This window comes from Myxine glutinosa, chromosome 14, assembly GCF_964187855.1.
Source record: "Myxine glutinosa chromosome 14, kmMyxGlut1.1, whole genome shotgun sequence".
NCBI classification, from domain to species: domain Eukaryota; kingdom Metazoa; phylum Chordata; class Myxini; order Myxiniformes; family Myxinidae; genus Myxine; species Myxine glutinosa.
In genome coordinates this window covers 11,991,410-12,009,569 of record NC_136274.1, presented here as the reverse complement: position 1 = coordinate 12,009,569, position 18,160 = coordinate 11,991,410, and the positions used below count along the sequence as shown (strand labels likewise).

General features: G+C 44.0%; 2 protein-coding genes and 1 long non-coding RNA gene across 7 annotated transcripts in view; 1 reads left to right on the top strand and 2 right to left on the bottom strand.

Annotated features, from left to right (window-relative positions):
* The window catches only part of NDUFV1 (NADH:ubiquinone oxidoreductase core subunit V1), a 90,046-nt gene extending 83,385 nt beyond the window's left edge, over window positions 1-6,661 (top strand). For all 5 annotated transcript variants that reach the window (XM_068135193.2, XM_068135192.2, XM_068135194.2 and 2 more), the window contains exons 10-11: window positions 5,238-5,383; window positions 6,239-6,661. In XM_068135193.2, coding sequence (XP_067991294.2) covers window positions 5,238-5,383; window positions 6,239-6,325 — 233 coding nt within the window. In that variant the 3' untranslated portion in view covers window positions 6,326-6,661. The remainder of the gene's footprint in view (window positions 1-5,237; window positions 5,384-6,238) is intronic.
* Window positions 6,662-13,274: 6,613 nt separating this feature from the next.
* LOC137439437 (uncharacterized) lies at window positions 13,275-17,891 on the bottom strand. Its single transcript, XR_010986930.2, has 2 exons — window positions 17,833-17,891; window positions 13,275-13,392 (listed from the first exon to the last, which is right to left on the bottom strand). It is a non-coding gene; the product is annotated as an uncharacterized LOC137439437 (long non-coding RNA).
* Window positions 13,469-15,270, bottom strand: LOC137439436 (apelin receptor). Its single transcript, XM_068135190.2, has one exon. The coding sequence runs from the start codon at window positions 15,203-15,205 to the stop codon at window positions 14,054-14,056; it is 1,152 nt and encodes a 383-aa protein (XP_067991291.2). The 5' UTR covers window positions 15,206-15,270; the 3' UTR covers window positions 13,469-14,053.
* Window positions 17,892-18,160: the final 269 nt, after the last annotated feature.

Sequence of the window (18,160 nt, the reverse complement as noted above, 5' to 3'; positions counted from 1 at the left end):
GGTGTATGCTGCATGTGTGAGAAGTGTTATGATTTATGGGAGCGAGACATGGGTAATGAACGTAGAGCAGCAACGAAGGCTGGAAAGGGTGGAAATGCGAATGGTTCGATGGATGTGCGTAGTATCGTTGAGAGAGAGGAAGACAAATGATGGATTGCGAAAGATGATGGGAATATTGCCTGTGATTGATGCTGTGAAGAGGAACAGGTTGAGATGGTTTGGTCATGTGTTGAGGAAGGATGAAAGCGACTGGTTGAGAAGAGTGATGGAAGTTAATGTAGAAGGAAGTAGAGGACGGGGAAGACCGAGAAAGACTTGGCTAAAGATGGTGGAAGAATAAATGCGGGCAAGGGGGTTAACAAGGAGAGATGCAGAAAATAGGGCAAAATGGAGAAGATTGTCATGGGGACCGCAAGGCTAACCCCCGCTCTAGCAGGGAAAATGGCCTTAAAATGCATGTTGTGTTGTCATGAGGCATGTCAAATGATTTTGTGATTGCATCCATTTATGTACACTTTACCATCACCATGACTGATACCGACATACCTCCACGAATTATTTATTTATTTTTTACACTTTATCATCACCTACCAACATACCACCTTGAATCATTTATTTATGAATGTACTGTATCATTGTACAACCTATGTAACACCTTGAATTATTTATTTGTATGCACTTCACCATCACCGCTACCTACCTATGTACCACCTTCAATTTACTATCCCCACACTTTTTGGAAAAAAAAAAAACGAAAAGGGAATGGCCCAACCAATGATTTTAATCGTCTCCGTCCGTCTGTGTCTGGCCATCCGCCACGCAATCTCCTCCTAAACGTTTGGGCTGAAATTCAGCCAAACTTGGTAGTTATGATCACCCTATGGTACAAAGGTGTAAGAGCAGTATAATTTTGGCTTAAGGTGGGTTTAAAAGGTCAAATACCAAAAAATGTAATTGCAGGCACATTTTAATCAAAATAAAGACCAATTACTGCACTGTTGTCCAAAGAAGGAAACAGACATAATAATACACACACACACACACACACACACACACACACACACACACACACACACACACACACACACACACACACACACACTATAAATATGTACTTCTAAAAGCTATTTTATATTTGAAGTTATAACCTTAACTTATAAGCAATTGACTGATGTTCCATCTGCCCGGATCATCAGCTGGGCACAGCTTTTCATCGAAGTTTCAATCCTTTCAGCCCAGAATCTCTCCAAATGGCAGGTCCACAACCCTGACTGTAGGTCCACATCAGTAGATTACTCAACATCAATGGACCCACAACCTCAAAGTTGTGTCCAGACAGTTGGTCAACACAGCAATACAATATCCCTATTCAAACTTATCGAATTACTACTTTTATTTAAAGTATTGTTACGTTTGTGGGGGTAAATGGAGGAATCCCATAGTACAGATAGGATTGTATAGGTATAGCATGGACCGTGCACTCGTAGGAGACATCTCAATGTATTTAAGTAGGGAAACCGGAGCTTAAGATCGTTTGTGTCTTCGTACAAGGGGTGAAGCTGTGGTAACTAGATCGGGATTAAGGTTATTTTCCCCCAGTATGTGATTGCACCCTATGGCTTTTCCCTACATTTTTACAACTACAACAAGGCCAGCCATGCAGGGCTTCCATTGGACCGCCACGTACGCTGACAGTACCCGAACATTGCCGATCGGCAGGTGCGCCACACCTTAATGACGCTCACGCCAAGCAAAGCCGGCAGGCCTCGCCCCAAAGTTCGTCATTGGTCGAGCATGACCATGGGGTGATTCATTGGGGATCGGCAATTGGCCAGTGTGACATCGGAGTGAGAAAGTTCTAGGGAAAAAGGACAGTTGAAAGAAGAATCGCTCTCTTGGGTTTTTGTGCTGAAGGTGGAGGTTCAGCCTTTGTTGTGCAGGCTGGTGAGGAGAGCTTTGTTGAAGCTAGTGGAACGTTGGCAATTTTAACAACAAGGAGGAGGTCTTGGCAGCGGTTTGTGGGGCTCTTGGCGCTTGGGACAGGGCGGAGAGCGGAGAGCGAAAGAGGGCTGTCTCTGCTGCTTGCTTACGCCTGGGCGTTTTTGACGCGCGGTTTCAGCGCCATTTTTGGAGAGCTTCCAGCGCAATTGGCTACACCGGCTGCAACGACCACCAAGCCCCTGAAAGACATTTTGTCCAGACCAAAGAGGGTGCCGGCCGATTAAATGGGAAACTTTTTATTTTACTTTATTATTTCCCTGTGTGTTTGTATTCGTGTCTGAATGGAGGATCCTCAAAGTCGGAATTGAAATTGGTTTACTTCAACATTTATTACCTCCGCCACCAATGGTGGATGGAGGTTATGTTTTCACCTCTGTCTGCCTGTCTGTTTGTTTGTCTGTGAAAAATTAAATCTCAAAAGGTTGTGGACGGATTCGAACGAAATTTAGCAGAGATGTAGCGTATGTGACAAGAGCAAAATGATTACAATTTGGTGAAGATCCGGATTCGGATCCGCGTATGAGAATTTTTTAAGTGATTCTTCACCATTGGGAGATGGGGACAAAAACGATACATAGCAGGATATCTCAAAAAGTTATGGATGGAGTTGGACGAAACTTGTTGGACAGGTTGTGTGTGTGACGAGGAAGAATCGATTCAGTTTTGGTGAAGATCTGGATCCAGATCCAGCTAGTCGAATTTTTAAAGTGATTCTTCACCATTGAGTGATATGGCCAACCAGGCGGAGGTATGCTCTCTACCGAGTGCCGTTCTCGTTTCGTCTTGCATTTATTTTTATTAAATCATTATTGTGGCATTTTTAATTTGTTGTGGCTTCGGGAATAAACCTGTGTGCTTCCGTTCAGGTAAGTGCTTGTTGTTTCCTTCAACCCGCGCACGACGGACCAAACACCAATTTCAGTTACGCGCTTCGGAATTGAGGACCGTTCCGGTTATCCGTCATCCAGCAGTCTTAATCGCTGGTGACAGGACAGTATTATCACAAACTAAAAACTTAAATCATACATCCCTTTATATGATAACACATTGAGCAACAAACACTTTACCTGACAGACATGTCCATTACACAGCACTTCCACCTAACCATCAACTCAAACTTGAATTCACTTCCGAAAAAGTTGTTTTTTCCCCACAACCTATAAACATTTTCAAATGAAACTTTGTATATGCAATCAACACTGGGGGATTCATGGAATATGTCATAAGTTTTTGGATTTGATCTTTGGTTCATGCCCAGCAGTTGGGGACTTGGAGTTACAGGGGTCAATATTGGGCCTTTCCAGGGGTGAAAATGGCCTTTAGAGGCCATTTTTCCCTGCAGAGTGGGGGTTGGCCTTTTTGGGGCACCGTGGTCCCCTTCTTGAAGCAATGTTTTATGGCCGGATGCCCTTCCTGCCGCCAACCCTGTTTGTCGCCTCTTGTGACACACAGGGAATTACCAGTGAACTGGTACTCAATTTGCCGACCTCGGAAGAATGACAGGCTGAGTCAACCCCGCTGGCATTAATTCAGCGATCGACTGAGATTCAAAACCAGGATCCTAGGATCCCAAGCCGACACCCTAACCGCTAAGCCAACACCAGGTCAATATGGGGAAAAACAATTTAACTCAAAATTTGATATCGGGTTATCCCTGATGGAACTTTGATTTAGGTGGGAAGAATGGGGATTTTCAATTAAATTGGTTGGTCGCGTGTATTATTGTCTGTCTGTATGTCTGTCTGTATGTCTGCCTGTATGTCAATCACCTACAGGTCACAATTTTTAACCGATCTTCGTGAAACTTCACCAAACGGTAGAGTTGGTCATAAGCAAGAAGCCGATTGATTTTGAGGTCAAAATTGGCCAAAAGTCAACAGCTTTGCCAAATTTCTAAAATCGTCAATTTTCATCTGATTGACTTGAAATTTGAACATTTGCAGATCAGGTCACTGAATTCAACCGCCAAATATTTTTAAGGTGAAATTTGTTTGTGATTTAGCAAGTATCATGTTCTGTACGACGTCTTGTTTGTTTAGTTATTTAAATGTAAAATCTACACGTCCCTTTTTGGAGGTATTTTGGGGCTGTGTCTCTGATGAGAACTTGCAATCTTGTTGAGTTTAATTTTTTCATCGTGTGTTTAGAAATGGTCTTTGCCTGGTTTCACAAATCTGGTTCCTCGATACGCCATATCATCAGACTTGTTCTGCTTTGACTGCCCACATACAAATGTTTTTTTTGTACAGAAATGCCCACAAGGCCTTTCTCTGCAGAGTGGGTCAAGCTTGGGTCACACAGGCTGCCTTTTTGATGCCACTACTTCCTCAAAGTCCCAACACTGCCGCAATTGACGAAGGGCGTTTTGAGGGTTTTAGTGTGAATAATGTACCACCTTATTTCTCTTCTTCCTCTTCTTCCTCTTCTTCCTCTTCTTCCTCTTCTTCTTTATTATTATTATTTATTCATCTATTACACCATTGCCGCAAAGTAAAAAGCAGAGTTCAGCAGTTGAGTCATTTTGCCTGTCTGTAAACTTCATTTTATGATTGAGGAACAACTTTATTTCAATTGAGTGTTATATTTTGACCACGAATCAGACTTCTTGAAATGAAATTAAAGTTCCCAAAAAAGTTTTTTTTTGTTTTTTTTTTTCCTACAACCTATAAAACCTTTATTTTATTTCGATTAATTATATACTTGAACACTGTCGAACACAAATTGCCTTCTTCACACTTTCAAAATCCTTCCGTCTAGCTGTACTTGTTACGGCATTTTAAATCGTCTATCATCTTGACCAATCAAATTTTCCGGTCGCAGACTCAGCCCATGTCATTTTTTTCCTCAAGAATGTGCAGGGTAAGGCGTTTGATGAGCTCTCTCGTTTAAACAGTGATTCGTGGCTTGTTTTTTTCGTTATTGTCGTTTTGCACTTGGCCTTTTTGCAAGCTGGCAGGTTTTGCTTCTTTCAATTGTACTTTATCAAACAAGGCCTGGACGCTTCAATTTATTTTTCTTCTCTGTATGACCTGATGAGTGCTATGGGGGCATATTATAGGTGTTACAAGGATACTTGTAGACAACAAACGTAGCGTGTGGGATGTGAACCTGAGATCCCACAGTATTAGAATCAAACAGCTTGGCCTTTGCAACTTTCCGGACTGTCCCTCGGATGGACCTTCAACATTTTACTCATTTTTCCAGCACGTATGCAAATTCCTCTGCTGTTGTGACAGGTATGGGGTGGATGAACAAAATGATGTGGCGCTTCGTGGAGGGACGTGCTCGTGTCAACGAGATAGATATGCTGTGGGAGATCAGCAAGCAGATCGAGGGCCACACCATCTGTGCGCTTGGTGATGGTGCAGCCTGGCCTGTGCAGGTCGGTACATCAGAGGCTGGTTGGGCTGCTGGGATTGCTGGATTGGTGGATTGTGGTGGCCGAGTGTTAAACACATGAGTCGAGTAGTTTGGATTTCAAAATGTCAGGAACATTTAATTTGCACTCTGATCCCTGGTGTTGGCTTAGCGGTTAGGGTGCCGGCTTGGGATCCTAGGATCCTGGGTTCGAATCCCGGTCGATCGCTGAATTAACGCCAGGGGGGTTGACTCAGCCCGTCATCCTTCGAGGTCGGCCAATTGAGTACCAGCTTGCTGGGATGGATGATCACGGTGTGTACCCCGATTTAGAATAGGTACACCGTATCCCTGCGCATCGTAAGAGGCGACCAAGGGTTGGCGTCAGGAAGGGCATCCGGCCATAAAAACGTTGCCTCAAACAGGGAACCATGATTGTCATGGGGCCCGCAAGGCTAACCCCCGCTCTAGCGGGGAAAATGGCCTTAAAAAGATCATTCATTCATTCATTTCATTTAATTTTTGATGTTCTTTCCTCAGTTTTCTGTGGTAAACACCTAATATCCCTTTTATTCATATAACAGTGTGCTGAGCAACCTCAGGTGTAAAATGCAAACTTGCTCTCCACTGTTCAAATATGGGACTGTGGGCATTTCGTCGGAACTGTATGCTTATGTGATTGTGGCCCTGCCACTGTCAAGAACAAGCTGGGTTGGAATGATGGTTTTCCTTTCAAATGTTAAACTTCCTCAAAATGTATCATCCCTCGACAGACATTGGATAGTTTTGGGGAATTGACAAGTTCATTCGGTTGTTAATTAGTCGCAAAGTCTCGTTGAACCGGTGTGAAGTCATTGCTTTGATTTTTGTCGGATTGCAGGGTCTGATCCGCCATTTCAGGCCGGAGATCGAAGCCAGGATGCAGCAGTTTGATCGAACGAACCAGGAGAAGTTTTCTGCCTCTTAACTTTTCGTGTTCATAGCACCACATGTTATAGCACCACATGTTATAGTTCATAGCACCGCGCGCAATAACACCATGGTGGTTAGAAGTTTCCAGTGCTTGGTCCCTGTGGATGTACACCCACCGAACATACCGTGTGAGTACACGCACAATCTCACGTATCATTGTCAGTGCTGGCGATTCGTGTTCATCTTCGCAAACAAACGGCTACCCACAAAGCATTGGGCCTTTCTTATTTAATCTCTATGACGACATGTTTGGTTCCACAGCTTTTGACTTTGTTCTATGGACAACCGACTTTGCCTGAGGTTGCGGTGAAATAAAATAAGAAAATGTAAAGTCGTTTTTGTTATACTTTCAACTTTACACGTTCATACGGGGAAACCCCCCAAAATGAGCCATTGAGCAGCAAATGCAACTTTGGTCGAATTTCCGAGTAATTATTGTGGAGGAAAAACAATTGCTCCCCATGATTGGCTGCGAAGCACATGTGGGTCACAATTGCATTTTGACCAATCACGGCTGTCTGCCGACACCAATGATTGCAATTACAAGGAAATTCGGCGAAACACCGTGGAAGGCCTTCAAGATCATTGGAATCTCTCGTATTCAAGCTGAATCTATGGGCCTATCACATTCCCATTGCAGACAGGTCGGTGGTCTCTGTCTTCCTCCTCTTTTACGATCTTGCACCCTCCACCCTTTCCAATTCCCCGTGCCCTCCTTCCCCCAAGGTTTTCTCACGTTGAACCCGCTTTGGGTGAAACTCTGCTGAATCCAGAATCGCTGCTCACCTCCACTCATTCATTTATCTTTTTCCACATTCTTTAATCTCATTCTTTCATCCAGGTCTTCAAGGTAGCTGTTCACCACCATTCCAGATCAACCCCATCCAACAACATGACCTTTTATATACAGCCGTCACCTCTTCCTCTACCCTGCCCCCCTCCCCGAGCACCCCCAATCCCTCTTCCTACCAAATTTCTAGTTTTTCCTTCCTTAGTTTCCTTCTGTATCCACCTTGACCACCCCGAGCATCCTCTCATTCCCCTCATTCCTCCCCACACCCGTTATTTGTCGTCCTTCGCCATGTCCAATTTGTTTCCCATTACCAAATGCGTCACCAATCCGTTTCTGTAACCGTTCAGCCAAATGCGTGTTCACCACATTCAGGAAATGAAAGGTTCTCGAGCTGTTTGACATCGTTGCCTTGTTGAAGTTATTGATAAGAGATCCCCTGCTCGATAAATCCGAGGGAAAGTCTTTGTTCTCGCCACACCAGAAGAAAACGACGAGGCCTTCGACAATCACCGTTGGCCGTTGAGTGGTTACCGTTTATCTTTACATTTGATAATGAAGCTCGGAATGCCAAATGTACAACAACTCTCAAATGCAAACGTCAGCTTCAGTTTGGTCACTCAAACGGCTTTTGATTCTGATTGGGCGGTGCTCATGTGGTGGTGCTTTTACTCTTCTTGCATGATTAGAGTTGTTAAAGGTAAGTGTGCATATCTCTTGGCCCACCTGCCAGTTCATTGCTCACTTCAAGCTGTCTGGCCTGGTTTTGAATCTCAGCACAGCTAAAAACTATCATCCTGGTACCTCGCAGCCCGGATGAGGCATCAATGCGTGTGTCGTTCCTCGGATGGACGCCAAGCCCGGTGTCCCACCTGCCTGCATTACTTTGTGAATGTTAAGGATCCCACGGGGTGTCTTTCGTGAAGAGTAGACGAGCTATCTCCGGCACCCTGAACAAATTCCAAATTCCTGCCCTGGCTTCCCATGTCAGAATTGCATCCCGACCAGGATTGTGGCCGAATGACTGCTCGATCGGCAGCAACACGATGATGATTAAAGCGATGAATAGCAAACTTGGTGTTGGCTGGATAAAGATGGAATGAAACCAAGATGCAAAGGAAGCCGGCCTAAGGATTGCCTGAGCAGCCCTGCCGAGATAGCCTGACGCTGAGATGTTATGGCCTTCACTTTCCAAGAGTTTTTGTTGGAAATAACTCGATTAAAAATTAAAAAAAACTTATCTTAGGGTTGAAATGTAAGGGACTTGTCCCAAAAAAAGCACCTGGAATGAAGCAAAAAGAAGCACCTGGAATGAAGCAAAAAGAAGCACCTGGAACGAAGCAAAAAGAAGCACCTGGAATGAAGCAAAAAGAAGCACCTGGAATGAAGCAAAAAGAAGCACCTGGAATGAAGCAAAAAGAGGCACCTGGAATGAAGCAAAAAGAAGCACCTGGAATGAAGCAAAAAGAAGCACCTGGAATGAAGCAAAAAGAAGCACCTGGAATGAAGCAAAAAGAAGCACCTGGAATGAAGCAAAAAGAAGCACCTGGAATGAAGCAAAAAGAGGCACCTGGAATGAAGCAAAAAGAAGCACCTGGAATGAAGCAAAAAGAGGCACCTGGAATGAAGCAAAAAGAAGCACCTGGAATGAAGCAAAAAGAAGCACCTGGAATGAAGCAAAAAGAAGCACCTGGAATGAAGCAAAAAGAAGCACCTGGAACGAAGCAAAAAGAAGCACCTGGAATGAAGCAAAAAGAAGCACCTGGAATGAAGCAAAAAGAAGCACCTGGAATGAAGCAAAAAGAAGCACCTGGAATGAAGCAAAAAGAAGCACCTGGAATGAAGCAAAAAGAGGCACCTGGAATGAAGCAAAAAGAAGCACCTGGAATGAAGCAAAAAGAGGCACCTGGAATGAAGCAAAAAGAAGCACCTGGAATGAAGCAAAAAGAAGCACCTGGAATGAAGCAAAAAGAAGCACCTGGAATGAAGCAAAAAGAAGCACCTGGAACGAAGCAAAAAGAAGCACCTGGAATGAAGCAAAAAGAAGCACCTGGAATGAAGCAAAAAGAAGCACCTGGAATGAAGCAAAAAGAAGCACCTGGAATGAAGCAAAAAGAAGCACCTGGAATGAAGCAAAAAGAAGCACCTGGAATGAAGCAAAAAGAAGCACCTGGAATGAAGCAAAAAGAAGCACCTGGAATGAAGCAAAAAGAAGCACCTGGAATGAAGCAAAAAGAAGCACCTGGAATGAAGCAAAAAGAAGCACCTGGAATGAAGCATAAAGAAGCACCTGGAATGAAACAAAAAGAAGCACCTGGAATGAAGCAAAAAGAAGCACCTGGAATGAAGCAAAAAGAAGCACCTGGAATGAAGCAAAAAGAAGCACCTGGAATGAAGCAAAAAGAAGCACCTGGAATGAAGCAAAAAGAAGCACCTGGAATGAAGCAAAAAGAAGCACCTGGAATGAAGCAAAAAGAAGCACCTGGAATGAAGCAAAAAGAAGCACCTGGAATGAAGCAAAAAGAAGCACCTGGAATGAAGCAAAAAGAAGCACCTGGAATGAAGCAAAAAGAAGCACCTGGAATGAAGCAAAAAGAAGCACCTGGAATGAAGCAAAAAGAAGCACCTGGAATGAAGCATAAAGAAACCTGGAATGAAGCAAAAAGAAGCACCTGGAATGAAGCAAAAAGAAGCACCTGGAATGAAGCAAAAAGAAGCACCTGGAATGAAGCAAAAAGAAGCACCTGGAATGAAGCAAAAAGAAGCACCTGGAATGAAGCAAAAAGAAGCACCTGGAATGAAGCAAAAAGAAGCACCTGGAATGAAGCAAAAAGAAGCACCTGGAATGAAGCAAAAAGAAGCACCTGGAATGAAGCAAAAAGAAGCACCTGGAATGAAGCAAAAAGAAGCACCTGGAATGAAGCAAAAAGAAGCACCTGGAATGAAGCAAAAAGAAGCACCTGGAATGAAGCAAAAAGAAGCACCTGGAATGAAGCAAAAAGAAGCACCTGGAATGAAGCATAAAGAAGCACCTGGAATGAAGCATAAAGAAACCTGGAATGAAGCATAAAGAAACCTGGAATGAAGCAAAAAGAAGCACCTGGAACAAAGCAAAAAGAAGCACCTGGAACAAAGCAAAAAGAGGCACCTGGAACGAAGCAAAAAGAAGCACCTGGAATGAAGCAAAAAGAGGCACCTGGAATGAAGCAAAAAGAAGCACCTGGAATGAAGCAAAAAGAAGCACCTGGAATGAAGCAAAAAGAAGCACCTGGAATGAAGCAAAAAGAAGCACCTGGAATGAAGCAAAAAGAAGCACCTGGAATGAAGCAAAAAGAAGCACCTGGAATGAAGCAAAAAGAAGCACCTGGAATGAAGCAAAAAGAAGCACCTGGAATGAAGCAAAAAGAAGCACCTGGAATGAAGCAAAAAGAAGCACCTGGAATGAAGCAAAAAGAAGCACCTGGAATGAAGCAAAAAGCCCTTGTTAAACTTAACAAAAACTTGTTAAACTTGAACTTCTTAAAGTTGAACTTAAACTTAAACTTGAACATCTCTTGAACTTCTTAAATTTATTAACAAAAACTTATCTTAGGGTTGAAATGTAAGGGACTTGTCCCAGAAGAAGCACCTGGAATGAAGCAAAAAGCCCTTGTTATTGCAGGGGAATTATACGTGTTGTTCATGCGCGACTTCCTGTGATTCAGAAGAACACGTCGGCCATATCAGGAATTTTGGTTGACCGTTGGTTTCATCGGCTGGTGCGGGTTTCTTTGAGGCAGTATTTTTTTTTTTTAAAGTTGGTGGTCAAGTGTGTGCTCTATCAGCTACATCCTGCTCATGCCATATTGAGTGCAAAATAAGTCCCTAAACCTATCGGTACGAGAACACCAACGGTTGCGGTAGATCTACCACCTCCCGAGCAGCATTCGATTCCTCACTTACGCAGCTCCATGGCCCGTGGATCGAGGGTAGTTTGGGAAGACCTCCCAGTGAGATAGCCGAGTCCACTAGTGCGTATTCTACGGGTGCGCTTGTGGAGAAAATGGCAGGAAAAATACCGCAACTGCCATTCTGGTTTTCTTGGAGACCGATACTATCGTGAGCACAGATATAAATTTGGGAATTTTAAGGTTGCAATGCTCCAGGATCAGTATTTTTGACAATAGCAAATGAAAACTAGATATTTGAGAATGTATGAAGATAAACATGTAGGGAATTGCAGGATCAGACATTTATCTTCAAGGGAATACTGTCTGAATACTGCGGAATACTGCGGAGATCAGTTTTTGGCACTTTTTAATTTTGGAATTTAAATGGTAAACACAGAAGTGGAAATTTGGGTCCGTCATGTAAATTCAAGGTCGTGAGGAAGGTCATGGAGTCTTGTTTGTTCTTCATTGAGAGATTTGTTGTGAAGGTGGATTGCTTAAGAGATTGAGGGTAGTTGCGGATGAAGGTAGTCTGCACATTGTCGACCAATGATATCGATACGGCAAATTAACCCCCAAGATGCATCAGGAGGGACATTTTGTTAAAGTTGTATGAAGTCGTGCTGGCATTCTGTCGATGTCTGCTTGAGCCTCATCTAGAATTTCTGGATTCGGTGTTGGTGCCCTCGTTGTGAAAAGACATCACAGATGTCGAAAGAGCTCAGCGTGGGAAGGAGGGAGTGGGTGAGAAATATTGTTCCAAGGCTGGTAAGGAATGAGGATGAGAGATTAGAAAGACCAGGATGAGGAAGCATAGGCCCAGGCCTCCTTTAGAGTGAGTGAAGCTGAGTGCTCCACTATTCCACTTGCACAACAACAAATCTACTAAGTCCCTGTTAATATGCAAAGTTTAAAAATGGTTTGAACATCCGTTTTGTACAGTTTGAACCTGTTCTTCCATGTGTGTATTCCCTGCCACTCCTGATTTGTGTCCCATTGTGGAATATGATCCTGTCTGGATGGGGAGATGACCTTTTCTGCATTTACTTTTCCTTTTTCTGCATTTCCTTTTACTGGGTTCTTCATATTTGGTTTTGTACCTGGGTTCTCCTTGCTTGGCTCTGTACCTGGGTTCTCCTTGCTTGGCTCTGTACCTGGGTTCTCCTTGCTTGGCTCTGTACCTGGGTTCTCCTTGCTTGGCTCTGTACCTGGGTTCTCCTTGCTTGTCTCTGTACCTGGGTTCTCCTTGCTTGGCTCTGTACCTGGGTTCTCCTTGCTTGGCTCTGTGCCTGGGTTCTCCTTGCTTCGCTCTGTACCTGCGTTGTCCTTGCTTGGCTCTGTACCTGGGTTCTCCTTGCTTGGCTCTGTACCTGGGTTCTCCTTGCTTGGCTCTGTACCTGGGTTCTCCTTGCTTGGCTCTGTACCTGGGTTCTCCTTGCTTGGCTCTGTACCTGGGTTCTCCATATTTGGTTTTGTACCTGGGTTCTCCTTGCTTGGCTCTGTACCTGGGTTCTCTTTGCTTGGCTCTGTGCCTGGGTTCTCCTTGCTTCGCTCTGTACCTGCGTTGTCCTTGCTTGGCTCTGTACCTGGGTTCTCCTTGCTTGGCTCTGTACCTGGGTTCTCCTTGCTTGGCTCTGTACCTGGGTTCTCCTTGCTTGGCTCTGTACCTGGGTTCTCCTTGCTTGGCTCTGTACCTGGGTTCTCCTTGCTTGGCTCTGTACCTGGGTTCTCCATATTTGGTTTTGTACTTGGGTTCTCTTTGCTTGGCTCTGTACCTGGGTTCTCCTTGCTTGGCTCTGTACCTGGGTTCTCCTTGCTTGGCTCTGTACCTGGGTTCTCCTTGCTTGGCTCTGTACCTGGGTTCTCCTTGCTTGGCTCTGTACCTGGGTTCTCTATATTTGGTTTTGTACCTGGGTTCTCCTTGCTTGGCTCTGTACCTGGGTTCTCTTTGCTTGGCTCTGTGCCTGGGTTCTCCTTGCTTCGCTCTGTACCTGCGTTGTCCTTGCTTGGCTCTGTACCTGGGTTCTCCTTGCTTGGCTCTGTACCTGGGTTCTCCTTGCTTGGCTCTGTACCTGGGTTCTCCTTGCTTGGCTCTGTACCTGGGTTCTCCTTGCTTGGCTCTGTACCTGGGTTAAAATGTGCTCTTTCAATACTTGCGAATCACGTGACAACCCCCACAGCATATACCAATAATGGACACTCCTATTTTGTTATTATAACATATACCTGCTGCATGAGACGTCTTGTGCTGTTGGTTCAGGCAACAAACCATCCTGGTATGGTCATCCTGGTACTGTCCTGGTGTGGTTGTTGTCTTCGTATGGTGAAGGGGGCAGGGTATGTCTAAAATGGAAGAAGAAGAGTCATGTGGCTCCACACCACTGGTCCCTTCCCTCCCACAAAACAGAGCAGAGTGTAATTTATCTGATTCATTTGCATTTTTTATTAAAATAATTATAAACCAAGTACTGTACAACCAACTCCATGTACACCAATGTCGATACATTTGGGAATCTCGTCTTTGTAATAAAAGTTGAGCTCTCCGCTCAATCCCGGTGTGTACCCCGGTTTAAAATAGGTACACCGTATCCCTGCGCATCGTAAGAGGCGACGAAGGGTTGGCGTCAGGAAGGGCATCCGGCCATAAAAACATTGCCGCAAACAGGGAACCATGATTCTCATGGGGCCCGCAAGGCTAACCCCCACTCTAGCGGGAAAATGGCCTTAAAACGATCATTCATTCATTCATTCATTCATTCTCCGCATTTACTCAAGGAATACCTTTAAAGCACAAATGTACAAATACTTCAATTCTATCTGTACATGAGCCAGTATGGTCCAGCAAGGCCAAATATGATTAGAGTACAGAATATCGCCCTCTTTTTTTTTCTTTCTTCTTCTTCTCGTGTACAGTGTTTTCCAGAAGAAAGTATCACTTTGTGGAGATATCACCACCTTAAATTTCCCACTGCAGGTAGGTCGACGTTAGTACTATACAATGCGGTTAAATGTGCTCCACCAAAGTCTTTGTCGGTCGATCTGGAGAGGGATCATCTCGAGATTGGGACACGGCAGATGTTTCTTGGGTCTGCACGAGGGTCTTCAAGGACTCGCAACGAGTCAAGGCAGCCAGCAGCTTGCGGAACTTGTCGTCGACGCAGGCGTAGAGGATTGGGTTGAGGCAGCTGTTCAGATAACCGAGGCAGACGAAGTAGTTTAGACTTTGATTTATGAAGGTGGACAACCCGCAGGTGTACTCTATTGCATTGAGCATCGCCAGTGAGCGCACGATCTTCACCAAATGGAATGGGAACCAGCAGACAAAGAAGGCCAGGAGCAGGACGATAATCGTCCGGAGGAGTTTCCTCCTTTTCTCGACCTCGTTGCGCACGGTGAAATGTTCGTGGATCTTTTTGAAGATGCAGATGTAGCAGAACGCCATGGCCCCCAACGGCAGCAAGAAGCTTGTGAACGTAACGAAGAGGCCCAAACTTCCGTCCAATTTTGCATGATCCTCCAAAACCGAGCTCACGGAATCGTAGCTTACTGTGCAGTGCACCATCTCATTGTCATCAGGTGTGGTCTTGGTCGTGGTCAGAACAATGGTCGGAAAGGAGAGGATCACCGATACCGTCCAGATCCCGGCGATGCAACGGCGGGCCATGGTCTTGTTGCGGAACCGTTGAGCCTTGAACGAGTGCACCACGGCCACGTAGCGGTCCAGGCTGAGAATGACCAAGCACAAGACGCTGGCATACATGTTGAGGGATATGATGAACCTGCAAGCGGTGCACAGGAGACCTCCGAACGGCCAGTGGTAACCTATTGCGGTGTAGATGCTCCATAGTGGCAGAGTCACAACGAAGACCAAGTCTGCGACGGCCAGGCTCACGATGTACAGGTCCGTGTTGCGCTTCTTCTGCTTGAGGTGCAGCGTGCTCCACACGACCAGCCCGTTACCCAGTACACCGAAGAGGAAGACCAGCCAATAGAAGGTTGGGATGATGGCCAGGTTTGCCTTCGAGTCGACTGTGGCCTCGCAATTCACAAGAGAATAATTGGTAATCAAGCCGTAGTAGTCGTAGTCGTCGTAGCTATAGTTCTGATCATGATTGGCAAACGAAGATGAGTTATCATCAAAAGCGTCATTCTCCATTGTACATACATGTGCTGATAGCTGGAGCTCGTGGTGGAGCGGTCTGAGAGTTGGAACCTCGAGAGCAGCAGATGTTCGTTTTAAAGGGGAAACTGGGGCGTGGCTTGTGGATATCAGAGGATTGTTATATTAATATCTGAGATGGCATGAAGACCGGGTGACGTGGGCAAGACCGCATGTTGACCGTCTAGCTTTCTTCCAGGTATAGTATAACCGCTGCGACCACACTTGTAGGTAAACTTCCATCGGACCGCATTGAGTAGTTTCACGGGTATTAAAATAAACGACGGAATCACTTGATCGAGTTAAGTTTCAAACAAGTTAACTAGCCCTTATCGATCTGTCACTCGAGTGGAGTTTCAGTCAAGCAAATTAACTAACCCTAACCGATCTTTCACTTGAGTAAAGTTTCATTCAAATAAGTTAACTAGCCCTGACCGATATTTCATTCAAATAAGTTAACTAGCCCTAACCGATCTTTCACTTGAGTAAAATTTCATTCAAATAAGTTAACTAGCCCTGACCGATGTTTCATTCAAACAAGTTAACTAGCCCTGACCAATCTTTCTCTTGAGTAAAGTTTCATTCAAACAAGTTAACTAGCCCTGACCGATGTTTCATTCAAAAAGTCAACTAGCCCTGACCGATGTATCATTCAAACAAGTTAACTAGCCCTGACCGATCTTTCTCTTGAGTAAAGTTTCATTCAAACAAGTTAACTAGCCCTGACCGATGTTTCATTCAAACAAGTTAACTAGCCCTGACCGATCTTTCACTCGAGTGGTTTCATTCAAACAAGTTAACTAGCCCTGACCGATGTTTCATTCAAACAAGTTAACTAGCCCTGACCGATGTTTCATTCAAACAAGTTAACTAGCCCTGACCGATGTTTCATTCAAACAAGTTAACTATCCCTGACCGATGTTTCACTCGAGTAAAGTTTCATTAAAACAAGTTAACTAGCCCTGCCCAATCTTTCTCTTGAGTAAAGTTTCATTCAAACAAGTTAACTAGCCCTGACCGATGTTTCATTCAAACAAGTTAACTAGCCCTGCCCAATCTTTCTCTTGAGTAAAGTTTCATTCAAACAAGTTAACTAGCCCTGACCGATGTTTCATTCAAACAAGTTAACTAGCCCTGACCGATGTTTCACTCGAGTAAAGTTTCATTCAAACAAGTTAACTAGCCCTGACCGATGTTTCATTCAAAAAGTCAACTAGCCCTGACCGATGTATCATTCAAACAAGTTAACTAGCCCTAAAAAATCTTTCTCTTGAGTAAAGTTTCATTCAAACAAGTTAACTAGCCCTGACCGATGTTTCATTCAAACAAGTTAACTAGCCCTGACCGATGTTTCATTCAAATAAGTTAACTAGCCCTGACCGATGTTTCATTCAAACAAGTTAACTAGCCCTGACCGATGTTTCACTCGAGTAAAGTTTCATTAAAACAAGTTAACTAGCCCTGCCCAATCTTTCTCTTGAGTAAAGTTTCATTCAAACAAGTTAACTAGCCCTGACCGATGTTTCATTCAAACAAGTTAACTAGCCCTGACCGATGTTTCACTCGAGTAAAGTTTCATTCAAACAAGTTAACTAGCCCTGACCGATGTTTCATTCAAAAAGTCAACTAGCCCTGACCGATGTATCATTCAAACAAGTTAACTAGCCCTGACCAATCTTTCTCTTGAGTAAAGTTTCATTCAAACAAGTTAACTAGCCCTGACCGATGTTTCATTAAAACAAGTTAACTAGCCCTGACAAATCTTTCTCTTGAGTAAAGTTTCATTCAAACAAGTTAACTAGCCCTGACCGATGTTTCATTCAAACAAGTTAACTAGCCCTGACCGATGTTTCACTCGAGTAAAGTTTCATTAAAACAAGTTAACTAGCCCTGCCCAATCTTTCTCTTGAGTAAAGTTTCATTCAAACAAGTTAACTAGCCCTGACCGATGTTTCATTCAAACAAGTTAACTAGCTAGCCCTGACCGATGTTTCACTCGAGTAAAGTTTCATTCAAACAAGTTAACTAGCCCTGACCGATGTTTCATTCAAAAAGTCAACTAGCCCTGACCGATGTATCATTCAAACAAGTTAACTAGCCCTGACCAATCTTTCTCTTGAGTAAAGTTTCATTCAAACAAGTTAACTAGCCCTGACCGATGTTTCATTAAAACAAGTTAACTAGCCCTGACAAATCTTTCTCTTGAGTAAAGTTTCATTCAAACAAGTTAACTAGCCCTGACCGATGTTTCATTCAAACAAGTTAACTAGCCCTGACCGATGTTTCATTCAAATAAGTTAACTAGCCCTGACCGATGTTTCATTCAAACAAGTTAACTAGCCCTGACCGATGTTTCATTCAAACAAGTTAACTAGCCCTGACCGATGTTTCATTCAAACAAGTTAACTAGCCCTGACCGATGTTTCATTCAAACAAGTTAACTAGCCCTGACCGATGTTTCACTCGAGTAAAGTTTCACAGCATCGATTTGATATTTTTACAGAACCATCCGATGACACTTTGATAAATGTGTCAAGATTGATTTTACAAGATTTTTCATTTTACAAGGAAAGTAAAAGACGGGGGTAACTTTGAGCCACCGTTTGGGTTGCACCGCAACTTACCTACCTCCTTCCACCGACCTCGGCTTTCACAGTGACATTTGTGGTGAGGCTCACGTGCAGGATCACAGTGCTGTGGAATCAGGAAGAAATGAGAAAACTATTTTGTCTCCACATTATATACCCCACAAGGGTTGGAGCAAAGGCAACAAGACCAATTGTCTAACAGTGGCGTAGCCAGGTTTATAAAATATTATAACAAAAACACACATGATTAGTTTTTTAAACAGTCGCTAATGGTGTTTATAACATTAGACAAAGAAATTTGGAGGAACCTCGACATCCATGTGGTAAGTTTTACTTGCAGAACTGAGCGAAGATATACTGTAAT

Excerpts from the sequence above, each read along its gene's own strand:
- LOC137439436 (XM_068135190.2), bottom strand. The coding sequence starts at position 15,205 with ATGGAGAATGACGCTTTTGATGATAACTCATCTTCGTTTGCCAATCAT.